The sequence below is a fragment of the Lipophrys pholis genome (genome assembly GCF_963383615.2).
Source record: "Lipophrys pholis genome assembly, chromosome: 9".
NCBI lineage: Eukaryota > Metazoa > Chordata > Actinopteri > Blenniiformes > Blenniidae > Lipophrys > Lipophrys pholis.
The window spans coordinates 15,228,196-15,252,095 of NC_137639.1; the positions used below are offsets into that span (position 1 = coordinate 15,228,196).

General features: G+C 41.0%; 2 protein-coding genes across 4 annotated transcripts; both read right to left on the reverse strand.

The window, feature by feature from the left end:
- Positions 1-1,607: 1,607 nt before the first annotated feature.
- nsmce2 (NSE2 (MMS21) homolog, SMC5-SMC6 complex SUMO ligase) lies at positions 1,608-8,586 on the reverse strand. 3 transcript variants are annotated; one of them, XM_080470664.1, is made up of 7 exons: positions 8,194-8,573; positions 7,950-8,092; positions 6,694-6,800; positions 6,243-6,396; positions 4,945-5,036; positions 3,455-3,561; positions 1,608-2,785 (listed from the first exon to the last, which is right to left on the reverse strand). In XM_080470664.1, exons 2-7 carry the CDS (start codon positions 8,062-8,064, stop codon positions 2,656-2,658), a joined length of 705 nt encoding a protein of 234 aa, XP_080326790.1. In that variant the 5' UTR covers positions 8,065-8,092; positions 8,194-8,573; the 3' UTR covers positions 1,608-2,655. The 3 variants fall into 3 exon arrangements, with proteins under 3 accessions (XP_080326790.1, XP_080326791.1, XP_080326789.1); XM_080470665.1 differs by having other exon boundaries at positions 7,950-8,029; positions 8,194-8,464; XM_080470663.1 differs by having other exon boundaries at positions 7,950-8,586.
- A 31-nt stretch (positions 8,587-8,617) lies between these two features.
- On the reverse strand, positions 8,618-23,440 carry washc5 (WASH complex subunit 5). Its single transcript, XM_080472377.1, has 29 exons — positions 23,387-23,440; positions 22,585-22,857; positions 21,576-21,721; positions 21,274-21,358; positions 21,002-21,102; positions 20,480-20,672; positions 19,850-20,002; positions 19,553-19,666; positions 18,983-19,154; positions 18,382-18,509; positions 17,863-17,992; positions 17,470-17,582; positions 16,551-16,717; positions 15,647-15,722; positions 15,397-15,507; positions 14,808-14,948; positions 14,015-14,095; positions 13,426-13,527; positions 12,993-13,172; positions 12,721-12,845; positions 12,372-12,534; positions 12,133-12,235; positions 11,952-12,031; positions 11,754-11,857; positions 11,299-11,428; positions 11,095-11,191; positions 10,460-10,613; positions 9,767-9,854; positions 8,618-8,986 (listed from the first exon to the last, which is right to left on the reverse strand). Exons 2-29 carry the CDS (start codon positions 22,768-22,770, stop codon positions 8,930-8,932), a joined length of 3,480 nt encoding a protein of 1,159 aa, XP_080328503.1. The 5' UTR covers positions 22,771-22,857; positions 23,387-23,440; the 3' UTR covers positions 8,618-8,929.
- Positions 23,441-23,900: the final 460 nt, after the last annotated feature.

Sequence of the window (23,900 nt, forward strand, 5' to 3'; positions counted from 1 at the left end):
CATTGGATTTTTACATCTTCATTAGAACAACCCAAATCCTCGTCTCAGGACAGTTCAAACATTTTGACAGAAATTGCAGGCTGTGCAAAATAATTTTTTCAGAGGTATCTTGTGCAGGTGGACCTAAGATTGAAAAACTTTTGGGGTTTATTCCCTCCTCACGGCTCTTCCTGTGAAGTTCTGACGTGTCTCTCCTATGAAGGAATTGCTTTATCAGTGTCAAAGAGGGAGGTCAGACGGTGGGCAGCCTGGAAGAATATAGTTCCCTGAACAGCTCAGTGTGTCAACAGCACAACGTGCCCGGCTCCTTTTTGATGGCAGCTTCAAAACTGTTTCAGAGAAAAAGAAAAGTGAAGAAAAAGCATTACACCTGGATCAAACTGCTCTTTTGGAGTGCTGGTCTCATCCCAGCCCTGCTGTACTCCCTCAACCCCAACTATGGCACTGCTGTGACCAACACTGTTACGCCAAAAAAGTGAGAATAACCCAAAAAGTTAAATACACATTGCACAAGCCAGAAATCGAAGCTAATGATGTCTGAGACACTTATAATACCTCCTTCTTGGACCTTTGCAAAGGGATGCATGTGAATTACAGAAGAGAAGTAAAGCAGCAAACATCCAACAGACACTAATAGTTATTTCCTTAGTATGATGTGCTTTTCTAATTTTATTGAACTATTAAGGACATGCAGTTCGACATCAGTTTAAAGAAGCATCCTAATGGCTCCAGCTCTGATATGTTAAATGGAACAGTGCTTTTGACGAATGCACAAATTGAACCGTAGTTGACTAATTACCTGTGACTTTCCATGTTGTGCAATAAACGATTCTCAGAAAAGTAAATTAAAAAATGAGTAAGAGAGGAGGAATGAGTGAGTCAACATTAGCTGGAGCAATTGCTGCCACTTAATATCTTCATTGGTGAAATGCTCTTAGTGCCGTGTGACGCACACGCCGTAGAGAAACAGCAATTAGTGATTTATTTTTTTTTTTTTTTAAATGCCTGATGCAAGGTTATTAAAAGATTAGCATTACCTAGTTCCATCTTAACACAGCCTTTGTTTGTTTCTTTGAAACAAAGAGCCGTCATGAGGAGTGGGAGCATGTACGGGGAGATTTAATCACATAAGTGCATTTCGGCTCAAAATTGAAGACTAGTTTGTTCAGGACTCGTTCTCATAACAGTTTTATTCTCAATGGTGCCAACAATTTTCAAAAAAGTGCTGTATTTTAAAAAAAAAGTTATACTAAGTTTCATAAACTCCTGAAGGCTGACTAGAATTACACTCCACAGCTGCCTTTTGTTTTCAAACTCACGTGTACATAAATGTTTCTTTTCATTTTGGTGCACGGTACAAAATAGAAGCATGGAGACGGGAGTGTGTAATTCTATGTGAACATATAAAGCTGCACAGAATGACAAGCATTTTTTTTACTTAGTACATATGTTTACACCGAACGTGGTCACGTCACAGCAAGAATGTGTGGAGTTTGCATGTTGTCACGATGCATGAATAGATTTTCTCTATGTTCAAGTTCCCTGCCAGTCAAATAACATGTTAAGTGTGATGTATGTGTGTGTCTCTGTTTGTTTGTCCTGTGATGGACCGCCGGCCTGACCAGGATTACTGTTTTCTTCCACAGTCATACGCTAAAGCAGGGGTCCTCAATTCCGGGCCTCGAGGGCCGGTGTCCTGCATGTTTTAGGTTTCTCCCAATTGCAACACCCCTGAATGCAGTAAGGGGCTCGTTACTTGGCTTTTTTTTTTTTTTTTTTTTTTACAAGCTTGATGATGACATCAACATCAGATAGAGGTGTGCTGAAGCTGGGACAGAGCTAAACGTGCAGGACACCTGCCCTCAAGGCCCGGAATTGATGACCCCTGCTCAAAAGGCCTCCAGCAGCCCCTGACCCTTAGTTGGATAAGACAGTAAAGAAAATGGATGGCTGGATACGTCTGGAGGATGCAAACAGGTCAGTGTGCTGTTTTATTCCCTCCAAAGCATCACATTAATCTTTACAGGCCAAGTAATTTAACTCCAGTACATTTCTTTTTCAGAGAGATGTGGACATTATGAGTAAAGTAAAACAGCCTGAAAAGTGTTTTCATCCCTGAACCAGTGCAAAAGTGAAAGTACGACCTTTAATGTAATTCAAAAAATACATTTTGTTAATGACTTAATAATTGCAACTAAAACAGTACTAAAATGTCAGCAATTCACAGATGCAACATCAACGGCTCGTTTGGTATTGAAAGAAATGTCGAAAATCGGTCAGGGAATAATTGTCATTTTGAAGGTTAAACGTGCAGGGAAAAAACTGTTTAGCTCTTTCAATGATAAAGTTTGAAGACTTCAGGTCGACAAGGTCATCTACCAGTAATCCTGACTGAGCAAACACCTCCCTCTAGTGGTCAGTCCACTTACTGCACCAGGCACATAAGAGCAATTCATCATTTATGCCAACATGAACATTTTATTAACATTCGGTAACAACGGAAAAAAGGCATTGCATCGAAAAAATTAATTCGACTCACAGGTGAGTATTTTCCGAAGTATAAAAATCGGAATGAAAATTGGTTGAACATTTATAACAGTGTATGCACAGATTTATGACTCAAAATTCAGACAGTGATTACCGGTAATAATCCAGCTAATTGAGATGAACCGTACTAAGTTTGTTGCTTCTTCTTTTGTGGTTCTGAATCTTTCTCCTCAGAATCTGGTCAGGAATGAGGTCTGACTCATTCACGTCGGTGTTTCCACAGCCCACCACAGGACAACTACAGAAAGCAAATGCAACATGTAATTACACACATACATGTTCAGGTCTCATTGAAATTATTGGTTCTCTGTACATCAGATTTGTATTAGTTAGTCTGCTTCTTTGTTGTATAACTGCATGCAGAGCATTAAGCGTTTAAAGCGCATACGGTTTCAGCTGCTAATTGCCAATTAGTGGTCGGACTTTCCACTTTTCTACATTCTTGCTCGTGTGTGTGAATGGTACACAGCGAAAAACCTTTCACCACCTCACATTCTTCCATCGCTCTTACGTCAAACCTTTTGATAACTCTGAAGAATTGATTAATGGGCACTGCAGGGCTTTGACAATATTTGAAAATAGTGTCTGATGAAACACCGTTGAAGGTTTTTCATCAGCCACACACCTAATCACAGCGAGGGGAGAGCACCGCTGCTCCAGAAGAGCGCAGTGACCACAGTCAGACAATAGGCAACAACATGGCCCAGCGCTGGGATTTCATCAGTGCTCCACTAGGACCAGACGCATTTAATTTGATTCCAACATCAAAGCAGTGCAATAAAGAAAATGTGAATTTAGGAGCCTTTGCTGGTCCCAGGCCAGCCTGCAGAGTTGTTTACTGCTCTAAAACCTGACTCAACTTTCCAGCCCTCCTCTGAGGGGAGCGGGGGCGGGGGGGGGGTCTTACCGGCACTTCTTTTTCTGGCTGTGTCTTTTCCTGATCAGGCCCAGGATGGCTCCTTCATCATAGTGGTGATGACACTTTTTATTCTTCACTGGGTTCACCATTTCCACCTTAAATACACATAAAAAGCGGAATGTTACAGAACGCAACATGGAGACTAAATCATGGCGTTGGTCTTTCCTGGTTGGTTACCATGTAAATAGTTGTAAATGTGAATCTTCAGTCAGTTAAATATGCCCACAAACCCAATTGCTTGTTTTGGACCCAGTTGTTTCTCCCTTAATAAGAAGCTAAACCATTAAACCATTCAAACAGCTACACCAGCTTCCTAGTGACATTAAAGCAACAGGGGTCACAGTGTTTTTTTAAAAGCCTTTTTAAAAGCCTAGTTTTTGAGCCTTGTTCAAAAACATTTCGTTCTTGAATGCGCCTCCAGGCATATGTATTGATTGACAATAAAGCATTATCTATCCATCTATCTATATATCCATCTATCTATCCATAACCAAATATGGAGACATTGGTTTCTCCTGCCTCTGCCAACGGTGTGAAAGAGTTGGAGAAGCAAAGATCCTGACGTATCCATGCTGAAGTAAAAACCTAAAGGTTGGCCCTTCGTTTCTTTGGAAAAGCAGTTTTTAAGATGGTACCATCCGTCTGTACTGGAAGGTGTGAAGGAGAGAGCGAGCAGACAGGGAGGAAGCTTAGTTGAAGAAGAAGGTCAACAGCTGTTCCATTCTTTAGAAACTGTGGCATTGACGGAAAGTAGAAGTTGAACTGGAGGCGGCGAAGTGGAGAATGGACAGAATAAAGATTCAGGACAATAGATGGACTTTTTTTTTTTAACGGGAAAGTCAGAGAGCTAAGGGAGTGATAGCTTGGTCATGTATGTAGAAGAGGTGAAAGCTCTGTCCAGAAAATGGTGCTGAAGATGGAGCTCCCGGGCCGAGTTATAAGAGGTGCATGATGCAGTGATGGAAGACGATGGTTTGAAAAAGGAGGATGCAGGAGACAGACGTTATTGGAGGAAGATGATCTCCTAACTGGTTTTGCTAAATCTAGAGGACCTTCTGGGACACCATGACGGACTACATGCTGTGTCATTACAAGCTGTAGTGTTTCTTTGTTTTGTTGTTTTATGTCAACCTCAGCTGTCTCGGGACTCTGAGTCCTCACCAAAGGGCAATATTGACAAATGTATTTTTGTAAATGCTCAGAGCTGTTTTGGTACAGTTCTGTAGACAGAGGTCATGTCTGCTGGTGGGACCGCTGCAGAGGCTATTTGTCTGACAGCTGCACCAAAGCTTTGTAGTATATTGTTGGTTTTGAATCGACTTTGTTGGCTCCAATAGCCTTTAAAACAAAGAGAAAAAATGGCGCACCTCCATGGTAACTGAATTGTCCCAGTGAGCAACAAATGATCCTGAAAGTCTGTATTTTGTCGGAAGAACACCAAGATAAACTATGTGAACTTTCAAGAAGCCACGAGGTACCTGCGTGAGAGGGCAGGTAAAGTTGACTTGGGCTTGTGAGACAGCAATGTCCTCATCCAGCTCCTCCATGTCCTCTGATGCCTCTTGACTGTCTAAACACACAGCACACATGTCGGTCGGTGACGTGTGAACTCATCACGGTAACAATCATAGTCTGGATGACTGAAAAGATGCCTGGCAAATGTCCGGTTGGCATCAAATGGCATTTAATTCACAGAATGCGGCAACATGTGCTACTTATATAATGACAGACTTTTAACTTATCCTGCACACGTAATCAAACACTTTGAAGACATTATCTCCTTACACCAAAATAGCCGATTTTCATAATTCTCACTGTGGAAAAAGACACTTAGATGTGCAGTCATACACAAATCTTAAATAACATGGCCCTCTGTTGGTCTACCACCAGGTACAAATTTTTGGTTGGATGCTGTATCCCCCATAGTTTAGAATCTATAAACAATAGAAAGCGGATCTTTTATGGTTGCTTTCCGTCATTTTAATTAGCCTCTATTACACAATTAAAATCACACTCTCTATTGATTTTCTTTAATCGTGATTTCTTCTCAAAATGAAAAAGAAAACATCATGGGGAAAGGACCGCCACTTTGGTCTAGGTTTTCCTGTCATTGTGACCCTCAGAAGCTCTTTCTTCTGAAGAGGGTGGACCCTTCAACCGGGACATGAGGTGAAACCTTTCTTCTCATATTATGGATAGAGTGCGATATCTGCTGCTCCCTTGGACAGAGATCACCACTTCAACCCGGAGACATGGCTAGTCTTTACGCCGGATGACCTTCCTGCCATATCCGTAATATGAACCTGGGTCCCCCGCACTCATCCGCTACCACTGAACAATAAAGGTTTCTGACTGGTTAGTCTTCAACAGCACGTGTAACACAAGACACCGAAGTATATATTATCCAAAACATCAGCCTCAGCTTATGGAGTGGTAAGAGGTTATTCACAACATTTAGGGCCGACTCGCAGAAGTGAGCTGGAGGTCTGCAGAGAATTTATAATGCATGGCATTGTCTTTCTGCGTCCTATTTTTTAATTAGATCTCTAATGAGGACACCACCGAAAAAGCAGCAAAGAATGGCCACAGGGTGACAAACATAATCATTCATTAGTACACAGAAGACGTGGTGTGTTTACAATTAAGATAATTATCCTGGAAAAAAGGACACTCAACGCTGCCCTTGTGTTTTAGCTCAGAAAGCGGTGAATACACAGCACTGAGCGCTGTGGTTAAAGACATTTCTCCCCTCTGTTTGTGTCTCTGCAGGCCTTACCTCGTCTGGAAGAGCTGTTGATGCTCACTTTGAAGGCCATTACTTTCCCGTGATTGTGCAGCTCAGCATCGGAGAGCTGAGCGATTCTCTGTGCGTACAGCTCCTTCACTTTATCAGACAGGCCGAACATGGCCTCCGGCTGCTGTGCGTTAACCTACAGATTGAAACTGAAGCATGTTAGACCGTTTTATTGATCTTCACAACGAGTCAGGATCAGTGTTTCTCCTGCTCTTTTAAAACAAGCACCAGACAGACATCATTAAAGAAAATCCATAGCAGGAGAAGTACGGCGCACTAAACAACCTTAAAAACCATCAGACATCATTATGCGTGTTTCATTAATTGAAGTCCTCCTCAAAGACGTGCATCTCTAGCTTGACCTGGGCATTTACAAGAGAGAGCCTCTTACATGTTGCCGTCTGTAGTGGAGTAATTGCCAAGTGATTCTCACCTCAGCTGTGACTTGCTGCACAGTATCAACAAAGTAGTTAATATCTCTGTCGAGCCTTGCACACTCCAGGATCGTGGCTTCCAGCTCTTTGATCCCGGGGCTCATTGCTTCAGCACGCACATTGATAAATGGAATAAATAGAAAAAAGAAGCATTCAGATCACTAGCAAACAGAAAAAGTGACAATATGGCAAATACATTTGATCACACATGTATATGCAGTGTTTAATTAATGTCCTCAGTGAATCTTCATGACTGACCACTGTATCAACAGCTATATCTATCATTAAAGTTCACATAACCAATTTTGACTCATCCAGTCAGTGGAGTATCGTCAATTATGATTACTAACGCACTCTATTTTATGAATTAGTTCAAATATATTATACTGTAAATGTTAATATTCATTTAAAGAAAACTTCAGCAACATACAAATGAGTAGAAGCAAATAATAAGTTTAATAACATTGTCAGTGAAGAGTAGGACAGTAGCGCAATGATTTTAACAAGATGATGATTTTAATCCACAGAAGAGCACGTTCTCCCTCTACTGTTTTTTTCCTGACACCCTGGCTTCCTCCTGAAGTCCAAAAACATACTATTATAGACAAATGCTGACTTTAAATTGTGAGTGGGTGCAATGTGTGCTTGGGTTGTAGTTTAGCTCTGTGTGAGCTCTGTATTGAACTGGTTGGTCGAGGCTCCAGTACCTCTGGAGAAGACTGATAGATGTTTTGGAGAGAACAGTGGATTTCCAGTTATTGGATGAAAAGAGCCACTGATCAACAGTTAGAAGCCAGTCTGGTCGAATGTCAGAGTGAAAACACGTCGCTGTAGTTAATGTTTTACCACTTCCACTAACATGGAGACAGTTTTTGTCAAAATTCAACAGAAATGTCGGCTGACTCGTGTTTCAGCTTCCACATGTAAACAAAAACAAACTTCATCACTGTGGAGGGAATATCATCACTTTGTGGACTATTAGTTTGCCTTTAAACTCTAAAATTGCTCTTTAAGACATTACCTGTATGATGGGGATTATTGTATGGTATAATTATATTTTAGCATTTGGAAGCAACTCTGTATACAGTAAATATGATTATACACAAACTAATGTGGATGTTACAGTAAGTATCGTTACTGGTCTCTTACATTTTCCCACAAATAAACTGGACGAACAAACATAGCGTTTAGAAGCAACAAAATTAATCTGGCAGTAGCTAACTGAAGCGTGTGCAGGAAACGGATTATAATTTACCCTCGGTCTCCGCCAGGTCAATAGCCACATCTGTCACGATGTCCATCCCCGTCCCCAGGTCTTCCAGACAGGACTTCAGGCTGGACAAAGTCCCGTGAACAGCACTCAGAGACATTTCGAGGTGTAACTAAAATCCCCGGAGACTACCGACACAAACAACAGAAGCCAATGTGGCTCTATCAGGGCTAGTTTAGCACCACTTGCTAACGTTAACGGTAGACGGTGTTTCGGATAAACTGGTTACCCGGTGAAGTGGTGAGCAACTTCCTTTAGCGTCCGTTGATGCTGCAGTAGATGTTAAAAACCCAGATATAAATCCGAAACTGTCCTGGCGAATGCCGTGTAAACGATAAAGTTTCGAAGTGTAGCACCTTTTGAGAGTCTTAATTCAACGTCTAGTTTCTAAACGGAAGTTAGTAACCATTTAACAAGGAAGCCAGTTAAGCCGAAACACCGGGACCGCGAATGTCGGCGGTAAATGAGTAATCGAACGACTGACAAATCTACACTGTTTCAATCAATATTCCATTCAAAAACACTATAAGATACGAGTGATGCTACAGTTAAACTAAAAAAAAAAACACAAATTTCCCGCGTAGCAAAATGTACAGCAAAATGCTGATTACGACTTCCGGGTGAAAAACGCCCACCTCAAGAAATACAATTTTCTTCAAAAGATATTCTTTATTAATGGATTTCTTTTAGAAATGGCACAGAAAGGTTGTTGAAAAAAGTTAGCAAATTAATTTATAGACAATTCAATGCTCTATGTACAATTTATTAATTAGTGAAGTCTAAACAATGAAATGTAAGTACACATTTTAACAGGTCTCAAATCTGACCAGATGGAAATAACACTAGTGATTTCAAATCTACAATTAATTACATTGATTACACCTTTCCTTAATGTGACTACAGTTATACTTCTGTAGAAAAAAAAGGCAATGGCATTTTTCAGAAGAAACGCTTCCTCCAGATCTTCACAGTATGGTTCTGAACTCGTCAAATATGAAGCTGGGCACATGAGCTTCAGCCACCTGAAGAATGAAGAGAAAATTCACAGAAAAACATATAAGCATCCAACAGAAAGTGCAGTTTACAAAAATAAAACAGTTTGAAATGTATTTGTGTTCCATTAAGAAATGGATTTCAATTTATCATGTTCTAAAACTTGGGTGTTTTATTTTTCTAAGTAACATTACAGTTGCTTGATGTGGGACAGTGCGATAAAACAACAAATAGTTTATCAGCTGTTATCACTACCGCTTTATCCGGACCAAAGGAATGTAGTGCATTTTTTGTGGAAAGTTAAGGAAAATAGACTGTAAAAACTGTAAAATAACTTGATATGATAAGATTACCATTTACAGAACTATGAAAAAAATGGGAGAAAAAATGTATTCTGTAACTTATAGTTGGATGTAATTGGGTTCAAAGGAGTGGTCCCCAATTATGCTGTAAAAATCAAATCCTGAGTGACTATTATGGCTCTTCAAGCAGACAATGTGACTTTCACGGGTTCTGTAAACATAGCACAACTTAGCTTCAGTGAGGGTTTGCTTGTGTGAACTCTCACTTGTGTTTCTCCACAATATCTAAAATAGGTTTTCACCACCTTAGCACTGGGGATTAAGGAACTATTGATTAGTGTAATTCGATGATGCTTCAAATGATGATGCGTGTGCAATCACCACTGGCTTGTTGTGTTTATGTATTGAAGACATGAAAAAATACAAGTCATAGCACAAAGTACCACAAAGTAAATGAATATATGCTATTTTGAATTCAGAGTTTTAGTAAAATGATGCAAGTATTACCTTACGTGACAGCTTTGTGTACTTCACATAGTCTTCAAGGAACATCAGAGCTCCCACCACATCAGAAGGCATGTCAGGTATTTTTTGACTGGAATGGAATGGAATTAAATTGAAATGGAATTCGATCAAAGTGAATACATACATTTCTTAATAGTTACTGGATCAAAATAATCCATCATTAAATCCATCAATATATCAAATGAAAAACTACACACGATTATTAATAAAAAGAGAAAATAATAATATAGAAGAGAGGTTTTAAAGAGATTTTTCCTGAATCAAGGAGGTCATCTTTCCCAACTGTACCAGGATTCAGTATGTACTGACAATTTGCATTTCTTTTTTAAATGCATTTCTAATGTATTATCATATATATCTATGAAACTGCACTATTTCATCTGATCCTGGAGAATCAACACAATATGCAAAAGGGCAGATTAGTAGTTCTATCCGAATAACCAGAAAGTCCTGTGGGGCTATGCAAAGTGGCAATGAAAAGTATTTATCAGTGTTTTAACCCTAAATAAAATTAAAACGGGCAAAATTTTAGCAGATGAGGCATCTTTGTTTCCATAAATGTGAGCTCAAGTGGAAATGAGGGCGGCTCTCCTGGTACTTTGGATTACGTCGCTAATTTTAAACAGAGAAACAAAACAAATTCAAAGCGTTGTGTTGGACCATTCTACAACTTACCTTGTGCACTGCTCCATAACAGAGCGGATGAACTGACCAATGAGAGCCAAGAACTGCTGAGTGTATCTGGAGTGGAACTGCTTCAGCAGAGTGAGCATGCCGAGCACCAGCGGCGGCCAGTCAACTGGGTCTGTGGCTTTCTTGCAGGTCATCCCTACAATCATAAAAAGAGGAAGAAGGGAACATAATTATTGGCCGCTGACATACAAATAGATCTTCACATAGCAACATGTCTGGAACGCTGATTCCACTGAAGATAACAACTTCTTAGACCATGAACCGAATGTCCTAGCATTACTTGAAATGTCCAGGTCCAACTAAGGAAGTCTTACATTTCCTGCGGTAATCCTGTGTGAGTCCTCAATGACTGTAAGTAGCTTATCCAATTAAAACAACATGCACAGGACAGGAAAGCCAATAATTGGTTTGAAACAATGTGGGCTGCCTCTCATGTCAACAAGTCAGAGAACCAAAGATCACAGAGACAAAGCTTTGATATTTTGTACAGCTTTTTAAGAAAGATATATTATACTATAATTGTGTAAAACACAGTGAATCAAGTGTTTTTTTTTCTTGTAAACACCAGCTTTGATGAAGGCTATGATATAACAGACTGGTTGCGGAAAAAAACATACCTTGGTTTTTGTTGTACTGAAGTTTAGGCAGCTGCGCGATAATAAACAGGAAGTTGATGATGGGGAAGTAAGGGAGACGCTTGGTCGTGATGTAGATCTGTGTGAGAAGTATCACGAAAAGACAGAAAGATATTTGAACTCATGGTCAAATCTGAGTTCAGCACAATGGTAAATCCCAGAAAGCATCTTTGATAATCTCCCAACCTTGTTGAGGGGGTTGTGAATGCCGGCAGCCTCCAGGTACGCAGTGATTTCATACAGGAGAGTGTTATCCTCTTTCGGGTAGGGCAGGGATGGGTCTTGGTAGTGGGCCTCAATATCTGCCAGCAGTGACCTGGTAGGGCCAGAATCAGATCAGGCATAAATCAACAACAGCATGAGAAGAAAGGTTGGGAGTATACCGATAATCAATAATCAGACAGTACTTGTGCATTTTGTATATTAAAAAAAAAAGCTAAAGCATTCATCATGGAGTCATTATATAGACTGTTTTTTATCTGTTTGGAGTCCATAAACCTCAAGAAATAAAACATGCAGATCAACTCAATAGCTTTTTTTTTTTAAGATGTTAAATGAAGAGAAACCAGTTTCGTCGACAATGACTATAAAGCTATAGCTTTATATTATGAGACAAACAGTCCAGTTGAGGATGCTCTTACTTGTTGAGGTTTTCCAGGGCTGCAGCCAGGTGTTTGGAGTCAAACTTACAGGAGTAGTTTAGCTCATTAGCAATCTGCTGTCTGAGGATCTGCATCTGACCAACCTAGAACACGCACAGGCAGCGGGGAACCCTTTTACAGTGTCTATTCATCTGCAAACCTATTAGATAGCGGTGTGGGTCCGATATTGGCCGATACCTTCATGATGGCTTCAAGGTATCCACCCCAGATCTTCTGGCACTTTGCACCTGCACTGGCATACACTTTGCTAGCATTAGCTAACCAGAAGGAAAAAAATAAAACAAAAAAACAGATTACATTTGCGATAACAATTCCAAATATATCGTAAGATTACGACGTTCCGTAACAGAGAGCTTACCCACAATGCCTTGGATTGGGTTCACAGCACCCAGCATGGTTTTGAAAACATCTACCACGGCTTTGTCCCTCAGGACGGTCTTCTGAAGCATCGTTAGGAAGTTCTGGCGAAACAGAAAACAAAGTTTCAGATATGGGCAGGTCGCCATACTATGTGCAATGATCCTTTTTGAAAGCTCTTACAACATGTCAAGGTTTTCAGTTCTGTCGACCAGCATGAAGTTTCGTATTTAGAGTTACCTGGAGTTCCTTAACAATCATGAAGCAGAGGAGACGGTCAAGTCCGTTGAGTCCAAATGTCCCCAGAGTGTTCTGGATCTCGGAGAAGAGCCTGTTGTTGGTCACCTCCTGGTGGCTCTTCAGGTCGTACCAGGTGTTCATCTGGTCGATGTAACACGTCACTCTAGAAAAGGAACCAGTGCTCGTCATGTTGGTTCTATGCATTTGTACTTTATTGCATGGTCTACATGTTTAAATGTAAGTTAAGTTCTTCACAGTAAGCCACACGCTGAAATGTATTCATGGATAGGAAGCACAAGCTCTATTTTCAGTGTTATGGATTCTTTGGCTGTGGTTGAGTCGACATTACTTGGGGTCGGTGATTCTGAGGATCTCTCTGCAGAGACGCCCGATGAAAGTGGCAGACTCATCCACAGAGGGGAACTTGGGAATAGGGATGTGGGTGGATTGATGCACGCTCTGCCAGTCCTGGATCTGAATGAAATAAAGCAACCAGCCAATCAATATCAACCTCAGTGACAAACAGGCGAACAACCCCAGCATTCGCTATTGATTGAACGGGGATGAACTGCTGTCTGGGCACTGCTCAGGGACATTATCAGAGCTGCAGTGCAGGCTGACCTTGGTCCTCAAGAAACTGTTGCACTCTTGTTCCACGTTGTAGTTGACGATGCGGGACACTTCCTCCTGCCAGATTTTGAGGCCATAAATGCTGACATAGTCCTGGATGTACTCAAACGACCTGTAGAAGCCGTCCATGGTGGCACCCATGTCTTTTAGCTTTGGCATCAGTTCACTGGGCTACGAGAGAAGAACATTTTACTCTTGATCAGCCAAGTTTAATTGTTATTCCATACTCACTGTAACAAAAAAAGACCTAGATATCGGCCTTAAGTGTATAACTGACATAAAAAAAATGGTGAACATTGCTGTCCATGTCACAAAAACTTTCTGTCTCCTCTATCATCACCTGATTTTTCACACATTAGAACCTTCAATTCATGACTGATAACAAAACCACAATCAGAAAACTGTGTGGGGAAGAATGTGTCACCTTAGCCTTGGGGTTGAAGATTAATCCTTTGTGCAAGGCATAAGCCACCCTCTTCACCAGCTCCTTCCTGATGCCATCCTCCAGAAGCTGCTTGGGATCCACCTAAAACATCCCAGCACGTTAATCCTTTACATTTCAACTCTAAGGATTTTTAAGTACTTCCAAGACTCTGAAATACTTGGAAAGTGGTGTGATTCTCACCAAAACAACATATATTTCTCAATTTTCATCAAAAAAAAAGAAAAAAAAAGAAACACAAATGTGCTTTAGTCCTTCAGTAAAGTGTGCTATTTACAAAAGAACAATGAATATGATCCACTTTTTCCATTTTGAAGACAATTGCTAGGTACAAGAAATATTTTGACAAAGCTAATGAGCCAAACAATATGATGTTCATCTTGCCATCAAAAAATACTTCAAAAATAACATTATAAGAATAAGCAGAAATATTTTCCTTATGTTCAGGTATGTCCTTCAGTTTTCCAGTGTTATTTTGGAAGGAAACATAAAGAGATGCACACATTTACTTTAAGAAAGGAAACCGCACTCACAGATGACATCAGTGCAGACACCCTGCTTTAACACTTACCTTAATGATTCCAACTAGAGTGGTCTTCATCATTAAGATACCCTCAGTGAAAATCGAAATGTCATGCGTGAGTTTCGCCACCTGCAGTCCCATGAAGCAAAACAATATTCAGGCACACAAATGACATCACAATCGAGTGAGAAAAGAGAGCGAATCAGTTCAATGTGAAGGGACTGTAGTCCTCTAGTTTTACCGCCATGTAGTTTTTGAATCAGAGATATTATTCCAAACATCCTGTGGAGACGTAACCACAGACATTGTAGACTGGGTCACTTTCTTCTGTTGTAACCCCCCCCCCCCAGAAAGAGTCCATCATGTTGAGATCAGAGCGTCGTTCCCAGAAGTCATTACTCATTTTTCCATCTATGATGGCGTCTAATGGCATAAATGTTATGCTTCTGAAGAATTTAGAGCCCATCAGACGCCTTCCTGACAAAATTACATGGTGGATAAGTAGCCATTTTCACATCTGCATCAAACTTTTGCACAGTACTGTAGTTCACATACAAGTTAAAAACTGTAATCTAAGTAACATCAAATGCACGTTTTTGTACCTTGAGAAGAAACCAGAGGACCTGAGGAAAAGCTGTGTGCAGGGAGAACATGCATATTCCACACAGAAAGTCCCCTGGGCCCAGATCTCAACGGGGAGATGCTTGCTGTGAGGCGAGCATGCTCACCAGCACATCACTTATGTTCACTTCATTTCATTTAGATGCCTTCCCTCACTTTACTTAAGTGAAATCCTTAGTAACTCCCAGAGAGCATGAGTCAATTCCAACAGTTGGCTTACTTCATAGCGAGCGCCCAGCTGGGAGAAGTCCTTCAGCTTGTCCTTATCCAGCCGGGTTGGCACTTCCATGATGTCGTGGATCTGAAGCTTAATGATTTTGGCCAGAGAGGTAAACATGCTTTCTGGGATGATTTGCAGCACCTGACGGCAAGAAGATAAAATACCCACACTGAGCACCAACATGAGTGTAATACTTGTTCGAGGGGTTTTATGGCAGAATAGTGGAGATCAGTCTTTGCGAGCAGATGGTACAGGTGCTGTGGATGAAGGATCCTGTGTACAGCTAGAAGGAACAAATCTTCTGTCATAAAGTGACACAGCATGAGGTTGATGACACCAGAAATTAGTCTCATCTGAAGGTACACATCCACTAAGTATTTCTTTTGGGGTAAATTCCCCAAACAGATGGTCCTACGCACATTAATCATCACTGCAGCTGCTACTGCAAAGAAACTCAACAATAATTTGGAGCATGCAGAGCTCCCAGCTCAACTGGGAACACAATACGGAGTAGCCCATGCAGGTGTCAGAAATTAGAAGGAACTCCATGTAAAAGCTCAAGTGCAGACGCTACTGAATCATACTGTACCTTTCTGACGTAAGCCACCAACTCCCCTGAGTAGAACTGCGACACACTCAGCAGGTCAGCGCTGTTGGCCTGGTTGATCCGCAGCAAGGGAAGATCCAGAGCAGACGCCAACTAGACACACAGAATAAGAGAATCATTTTTAGGGACAATTTATGCACATCAAGTCACACTAAAATAAATGTTTTATCGATTCTTATTATTCTTTTAGAAGAGTGTGTGGATGCATGTGCTGCACACAAAGAGTCCTCACCTTCAGGAATGTAGCTCTGAGTTTGGTGACCATGGAGGGGTTGACTCTGATGCTCTCCTGCATAATGGATGTAAAGCTGCAGAATAAAACATAAACCAGCAGAAAAAAAAAAACAAAGTTGAATTCTGCTGCGTAGACAGAACAAAAACCAAAGTGACTGAAATCAAAGTCAGAACAACAGCAACACTGTGTGGCCTTTTTGATGGTTTATGCTAACGAAAGCTCAGCAGAATATGGCATACAGTTTTTAAGCTGACCTAATGAAAGATAGTCTTCAAACTATGCATGCTTTCACATGGAAAATGATTTAGGGATTACTGCAGCAACACTGCCAAATATGCAAGAAAATTAATTATTTACTAACTGAATTGTTATATAGGTGACAACTCCATCTGTCCGATTTCTTTCAGGGAGAAAATGCAAACTCTCAGAAGACCCTTTTACTGCCCGACTCCAACTGAGGACCTCAGCAACAATATGCTTTTACAGTGGTGTCATTCATCCATCCAGCTTATAGAACCCAATATATTGTGTGGCAACTGTGCTTGTTGCATCACCATGATTCCATATCAATTATAATAATGTTCACACAATTCTTTTTACAAAATGAAAACGCAAATGCAAATGCTTACAGCAAAGGAAATACTGAAACATTCGTATTGATTATACTTTTTTGAGATTAGGACATTAATTGTTTTCATTTTCAGGCATACTCAGTTTTCCCGTTTGTACAAAATTCAATCAAAACTCTTTGAAATGACGCACAATGACAAAACACAAACTGAGGCTTTACCTGTTGCGTTGTGCGACACCCTTTTAATACTCACTGACTTATATGACACCCCACAGATTAATCAATCTACTGCCGGGTAACTTCTATGTGTGTATTTCAAGATGTAGCCACCTGTCGATTATTTGCCACGCGTAGGAAAGGTCGCCAACAATTTGCATGGTGATGAGCACTTCTTCTTTAATATTGATGGTGCGGATCATGTGGTGAAGAAACTTCCTGGTGTCGGCAAGGAACTGACAGACCTGCAGGTTGGACTCCAGCTGGTGAAACTCCTGGACCTGAAAGGCAACGAGAAAACATTTATTTTATAAGAAGACAGTCGAATTAAACACGTTTGTAGAGCCTTCCTACATCAGAACTGACAAGGCATCTATCTTTGTTTGTGGATTTGTATCCCTTCGCTTTTAACCCTTTGTTGTGTAAGTGGCCTTATTTGTGATTTTTTTTTTTACTTAATTTTTTGGTTTCTTTGTATTTAGTAATTACACATTCATGACAATCACATAATTTATTAAACTGTTGTTGTTGCTTTTTAAATTTAAATTACTCAATTACATTTTTCTTAACAGATTTTTAAGTATTTACCTTAAAAATGTAATTAGGAATTAATTAAATAAAACATTTTCCCAACGCTTTTAGTAGTAAGTCATATTTCTGGGACATATAATACATTAAATAGAAAGACAGTGGTACTCGTTAACATGTTAACATGACTTTTTAAGCTCAAAATGGTGAAATATTTGTGATTTGGGTCAGCATAATGCTTTTAAATACATATCATGGCCCATAAGCATGTTTATATGCAAACTTTAAAGTACAGAAATATCCTGAGAAAATGCAAAGTGTGACGTTTTAATTAATTATCTCTCGATGGTTAATAGCAGCTATGCACCACACCAAAAGCTTTTATCGGGATTCACCTATTATAAATACTTCTGTGAAATGGAAGCAGTGCATTAAAACCCCTATCTTTCCACAGATCTAATCTTGAAAATGTAAAGCCACAGAGAACTAGAATTATCCTGCTCACCTCAACCAGGGCTTGAATCAGCTGAACCGTCTTTCTCCCCGCCGCCGTGGAGTCCTCGTAGTTTAACGACTCGATCTGCTTTGAGATTTCCCGGAACCAGGCCTGTAAGTTCTCTGTGAAGGGTGGTGTCGGCGTGCAGAACAAACAGGTGGAAGACATTACCAAGGTGTTGAGGAAATAGGTTCCTCCGCCGCAGCTAAAAGTAGTACGACTGATGTAAATTTAATGCACCTCTCTCTTACCTGTGCATTTTTACCCAAACTATTTGCTGCTCCAAAAGGAGAAATAATCTATTAAATGTGAAGTTAGCGACGCTGCACAGGGGAGGCAAAAACTTCATCAAAAGGCATATTTATGTTCCTTCACCACATCCAGGCTAAGAGTGTTTCTCACCATTTTTCTCCACCCTGGTAAGAGGTTTGACACCGGAGAAGACTTCGGCCAGCTCCATCATTCTCTCTGATCCCTCCTTCTTGTAGCTCTCCCATTTGATCTGCTTCTCCGACAGCATCTGCTTGAACATCTGGAAGAGGGACAGCGCAGATGCTAAGTCGACGAGCAAGGATTAGTCAGACGAGATGTGTAATTAGAAGATTAAATTTGTGTCCTCTCCTCATGATAAACTGGCTAGCCATATGCTATCTCGCTGTATGCGAGCAGGCAACGGGGACAGACACATCTAACAAGAAGCACAGCTGGACAGATCACTTTGGAATTACTTTGATATCCTTTTCAAACTTCGGCTCAGTCATGACAAGAAAGAAGCGAGCGGGCTTTAAAAAAAAAAAAAAAAAGAGAGAAGAAAAAATCGTTCACATTTCATCGTCCCCTTCGCCGTTAATGACAGTCTGCCGCGCTCGGTTCTCTCTTTATCACCGCTGACTGTGTGTAACGTCGATGAAAGAGTCTCACCTCTTTGAGCGTGAACTCAAACTGAGCGGTGTCAAGCAGCAGCTGGAACAGGATCCTGGGGTTGTATTTGGAGTCGTTGAGCACCTGATCTTTGATCTGACGCAGCCGCTTGTTGTTCGGGTCGTAAGCTTTCAGAACAAAGACACATCGGCACATAACTTTCATTTATACGGGTTTAAAACCTCAAGGAATAAATTCACTATATGCACAAAGCAGAATGACTCAATCTCATCTTTAAGAGTATCTATGAATTAGAAGGCGTGAACTGGATTGTGAGGAAACGCATCAATTGAAACAACAAAAGTCACATTGTGCCTCGATCCAGTCATCTGCTATCATGCTTTATCCAACGTAGGGTTGCAGGGCAAATACTGAGTCAAGCAGTCACATCAACACGCCCATTGGCAATTTAAAGTCATGATGTGACTTTGCTGCAGAAGTAAACCAGAGCACCTGGAGAAAAGCCATTTATTCACATTTAGAACATCCAATCAACCCCAAATCCAACTCAGACTCGAACTCGGGACATTCACACTATGAGGCCGGAGTGCAAACCACTGCACCACATTCCCCATTCAAACTATTTCATAAAATCCCTCACCTGACTCTGCAGAGTGCAGCATCAGCCAGCGAATAGCAACATTGCAGTCCCTCAGACAGTTGAGTAGCTTGGGAATGTTGTCCAGGATGATCTCCTCCCTCAGAAAGCCCTCCTTCAGCAGCTGCTGCACCTGAGGCCTCAGGCTGTCCATGCTGGCTGCATAGCGAGTGGCCTGAACACAGTGTCATCATATGGGTCTGATAGGCACTTTGGTATTCCTTCATTTTCGATGATTGCTTTTTTTTTATATATATATACTTTCTCTGAGCACCGGCCATTAGAAAGAACGGCACTGTCGAACATTCACTCGCTATAGAACAACCATTTATTCTTCTGAGCAATGACTTTTGTAATCCTCATTTAAGCACGTCCTCGGGAATACTCTTATAGGTGGCATCTTTGACTTTCACTTGTGCTTTAATAGATATTCTTTACAGTCACGGTGGACGCCTCACTGACTGTGAACACAGTGATCAGGGCCTGCATACAGTAGATTAAAGCACAAGCAGGACTGTAAATTGAACAGTTTGAAGACTTTGTGATGGAGAAGCTAATGCATTTTTTTAATACCTGTTCTTTGATGTTGGCAGAGTCCAGCGTGTAGTTGAGGGCAGTCTTGGCGGCTTTGTAAGGTTCCCAGGCCTCCACCAAGTTCACCGTGATCCCCATGTAGATACTGATGACCTGCAGAGAGACAACAAGTGTGATTAAGTTCAATATTCCCTCTGAAAAACTGAGATACGACAATAAAAACAAAAAACCTACAGAGTGCCATTCATCAAGGAGCTGGTGAAACAGTTTCATAACAGGTTCTTGAGCTAAAATACAAGAAATCCAATGTACTATGATCAAAACCAAATGTCTTACCCAGTTGTCAGGAAAGTACTTGTCCACTATTTCCCTCATCTTGGCCTGCTGGGTGTGCAGTATGGACGGGCTGAAGTAGAGACAGACGTAGAGCATGGCTGCCTGGTTAGCCAGCGCCGTGCTACGATGCTCTGGCAGAGGGTAAGCAGAAACCTGGTGGAAGGAAAAATATTGTTATACATTTCAGACATCAAAGGGAGTTTCAGTTTACCTGTTTGGGTCATAAAAATTACAATTTATTTTTACCTATCGCCATAATTCAAATATCATAGAATTGAATAATTTCTAAATTAAGAAAATAATTCCTGACTAGAATTAGTACACCTAATATGTTAAATGAAGTTGAAAAGTTTGAAACAATCGAAGTTCGACAGGTATTTGTAAGCTTCAAATATCCATTTACATGCCACTGCTCACCAGCCACAACAGCTGTAAGTTTTAAGAATTTTTTTTAAATCAATGTCATTCATGATGAAACCAAGGAACCTCGTCTTTGTTGCTGATGAGGTTTTTTTGTCCGACACTCCTATGTCCCCTCTTAGGTCATGTCCAGAGGATAACAGGCAACAAGCCAATTTGAGGAATGGAAGCAATAAAAAGTACAGAAGTCCTGTCATCCGGGTTTCTCACTTGGTTGTAGATGTCGTCAGAGCGCAGCCGTCCAATGACCATGCTGATGAAGGTGTTGCTGATGGGAACTCTCTGGAAGTAGCTCTCCGGGTAGTTGGCGGGCCGTTTCGCTACGGGCTGGCTGGAGTAGCCGGTGCTGCGCAGGAGCTTGCAGATGTCGTCCAGGTTGGAGTCGACTGATGAGCGAGCGGCACTGAGGAAAATTTGAACTTCAAATTTAATGCAATGCAGAAACTTGCAAGTTAAAGGTTAAAAAAAAAAATCAAGTTGTGATGGTGTATTATTGTAAGGGAAGTTTTGTTGCAGGACTTTGCCCAAACTATTGGAAATATTCAGTCTGCCCCATATGGCATTCTTCTATGTGTTGACATTGAGGTTAATTCTTGTCTCGCTTAAACAAAGGCACTCAACATTTGCTGCGAGTGAGCACGCTGTCTGCATGCGCCGAGCGCGCCGAGCTTGCGAGTCACTGAGGGAATGTCGTGTGCATGTGTGGTGAGCGTGTGTGAGTCACAGGCGTACCTGTATCTATAATAAGACACAAGCATCCTCTCCCTGACCTCGCCTTCGATTTTCTGGTCGATAACCAGCAGCATGACTCCGTACAGGTAGAGAGCCTCACACTGAGCGGCAGACAAAACACACACAATCAAGACAACGTATGGAGGAATCCGTGACACAGGTGACGAACTCTCACATTAACTCATCAGACATCGATGGTCTGAGGATTTTTAGCTTTTGTGGTAAACTGTTATTGTAATACATGAATGCTAATATGCATTTGTGTTACTTACCAAGAGCTGTTTCCCGTCCTCATTTAGAAGCACAGTCTCCAAGGTCTGCTGAATATAAACACCCTCATATAGGTCATCCAAATATCTGGAGAGATGAGGAAATAATAGAATAGCATCAGTGTTTTATTCATGTTTTGGAGTTTCACAAACACAAAAACCGAGAAAAAAAAGAGTTTGCCTCAAGGGAATTGACTATATTTGTAATCTTTCTTCCAATGGTAAAAATCCAAAGCACATTTTGCCTTCTGAGAAACTCGGTGAACTAAAAGTGAACTCACCCAAGTAACCCGCTTCTTTCTCACCTGTTAAGATCGACTATATATTTGTGGACACTCTCAAAGGCCAGGTAGAACCTCGACAGAATTTCAATGTTGTTTTCTCTGAACTCCTCATCCAAGTCCTGAAGCTCAGGTTTGGCCTCCAGCTTCCCCTCATAATACTCAGGACCCTGCAGGGGAAACATAGGATAGTAAGATAAACACAGTCGCGATAAAAATATCTTTATGAAGATATTTTGTACACAAGTACTTACAATTACAGCAAGCTAATCTACGGCAGTTAATCTAACAAGGAAGGTATAACATAGAGCTTGTTAGTTTTGCTCCATGAAAAGATTAATCTTATTCAGGAGTGATGGGAGGAGGGATCCTAAAATCGGCTGCAGATTAGAGCAGGCGGCGACAGTAATGTTTTCGCTGTGCTGGACCTTGGTGGTGAAAGGAGAGCAGAACTGCAAAGCAAAGGTCTCTGTGTACATATCATATTGTGTTATGACTGAAAGAAAGAGATTGTGGACACAAGCAACTGAAATGAGTTTTCTCCCCAGGGAGAGGATACACTCTTCACGATTAAGTGAGGAGCTCAACCAATTAGATAACAAACAATCCCTCACTCTCACACACACACACACACACACACACACACACACACACACACACACACACACACACACACACACACACACACACACACACACACACACACACACACACACACACACACACACACACACACACACACACACACACACACACACCCACACACCCACACACCCACACACACCCACACACAGCACTCGAGAGTCAACACAAGCCACTGTGAGAACATGCGGGATCCTCATAGAAAAGCCTGAATTTCAGAGTAAATGTTCTTGCTGTGGCGTGACTGTGCCGACCACTGCACCAATGTGCTTCTTCGTTTATATTCTTTAAATAACATTTACACAGAATGTTAAATTCCCCACTTTCTCACTACAGAAATATTTGATCATGATTATCCATTCAAGTTTTAAACTCTTGAAATGTATTGTACCTTGAAGTAGCTGAAGTCACAGATAATGTCCCCATATTTCTGCTGGTCACTTTTGTCCTTGAGCCTAAACACTGTTGGGATGAAGTCAGAGAGACGCAACAGTTCTGCAATGATGGCATTTCCTCTTGACACTATCCGGAGGATGGCCTGTCCACACAGGTTGTTCTCTGCGAGAAAGTCCACCATGATGGATGGATGAGGAAGAGGATGAGGAGGAAAAGGACAGGAGGGAAGGTAACCACACCTCGTCACTGACTTCTGTGGCAAACAATCCTACAAAATAAAAAATAGAGAGAAAAGGAAAGTGAGTTGTTCACCTCAAGACAACAATAGCATAGTTCAGTAGTTGTGGACAAATAAATTATTGAAATAAATGATTGTATTGGAATACTTGCAATCACTGCGTTGTTAAATATTATACACACAGTTTGTGCAAATCGATTATGTTGTTATGTGGTTCGTGATGCTTGACGTTCATTTGACAAATGTTTATGTCATAAATCCGACTGACTCGGGAAACACACAGATCCCCTCAGAACGAACACAGGGGGACAGAGTGTACTCTTGAACGGACAGATGTTGAAAGATTTCAGTTATAATATGATCCTGCTGCCTCTCTTAACCATTAGCATCGAGCTAACTTTAGCATACACGTCCTGTCATTAACCGGGCTGCTGCTGCAGACGACAGCGCGTGCAAGCGGGCGGGCGAACATTTTAATTAGTGTTTGTTCATTTTAAATATCCTCCCTTGAAACGAGTGTCATTTTTTTAAGCGTTAGATTGTGAGAGAAAGTACTCGCCTTCCTGAGGCTCTTCTTCCCTGTTTACTTCCTCATGACCAACCACATGACTCTGCTTGCTGCCGCCTGGGTGCGTTAGATTCCCTCCAAGCAGCGCGCCGGAGACGAGCGGGAACAACTTTTACAAATTGTTGCCAGGAGTATTTATAAAAAAAAAAAAAAAAAAAAAAAAAAATATATATATATATATATATATATATATATATATATATATATATATATATATATATATATATATATATATATATATATATATATGTTTTTCAGAATAGATCACTCCATATTTTGTGCTTTACAGATGGCAGTAAGAAATAGTGACAAATTTTAAATAAGTTCAGGCCCAAACCGATGACCAGTGAAGGCAGCATGAGTTTGATGTAAAGTAACCTGCAGTCGTTTCTGTAGATGGCGACAGAGATCCACTGGAGCCTCACTTAACTTTCTCTCTTTCTTCTCCCCCTCCACGCCGAGGACGCTGCAGATTTGTGGCTCCGTGGGGATGCGGTGATTTGCG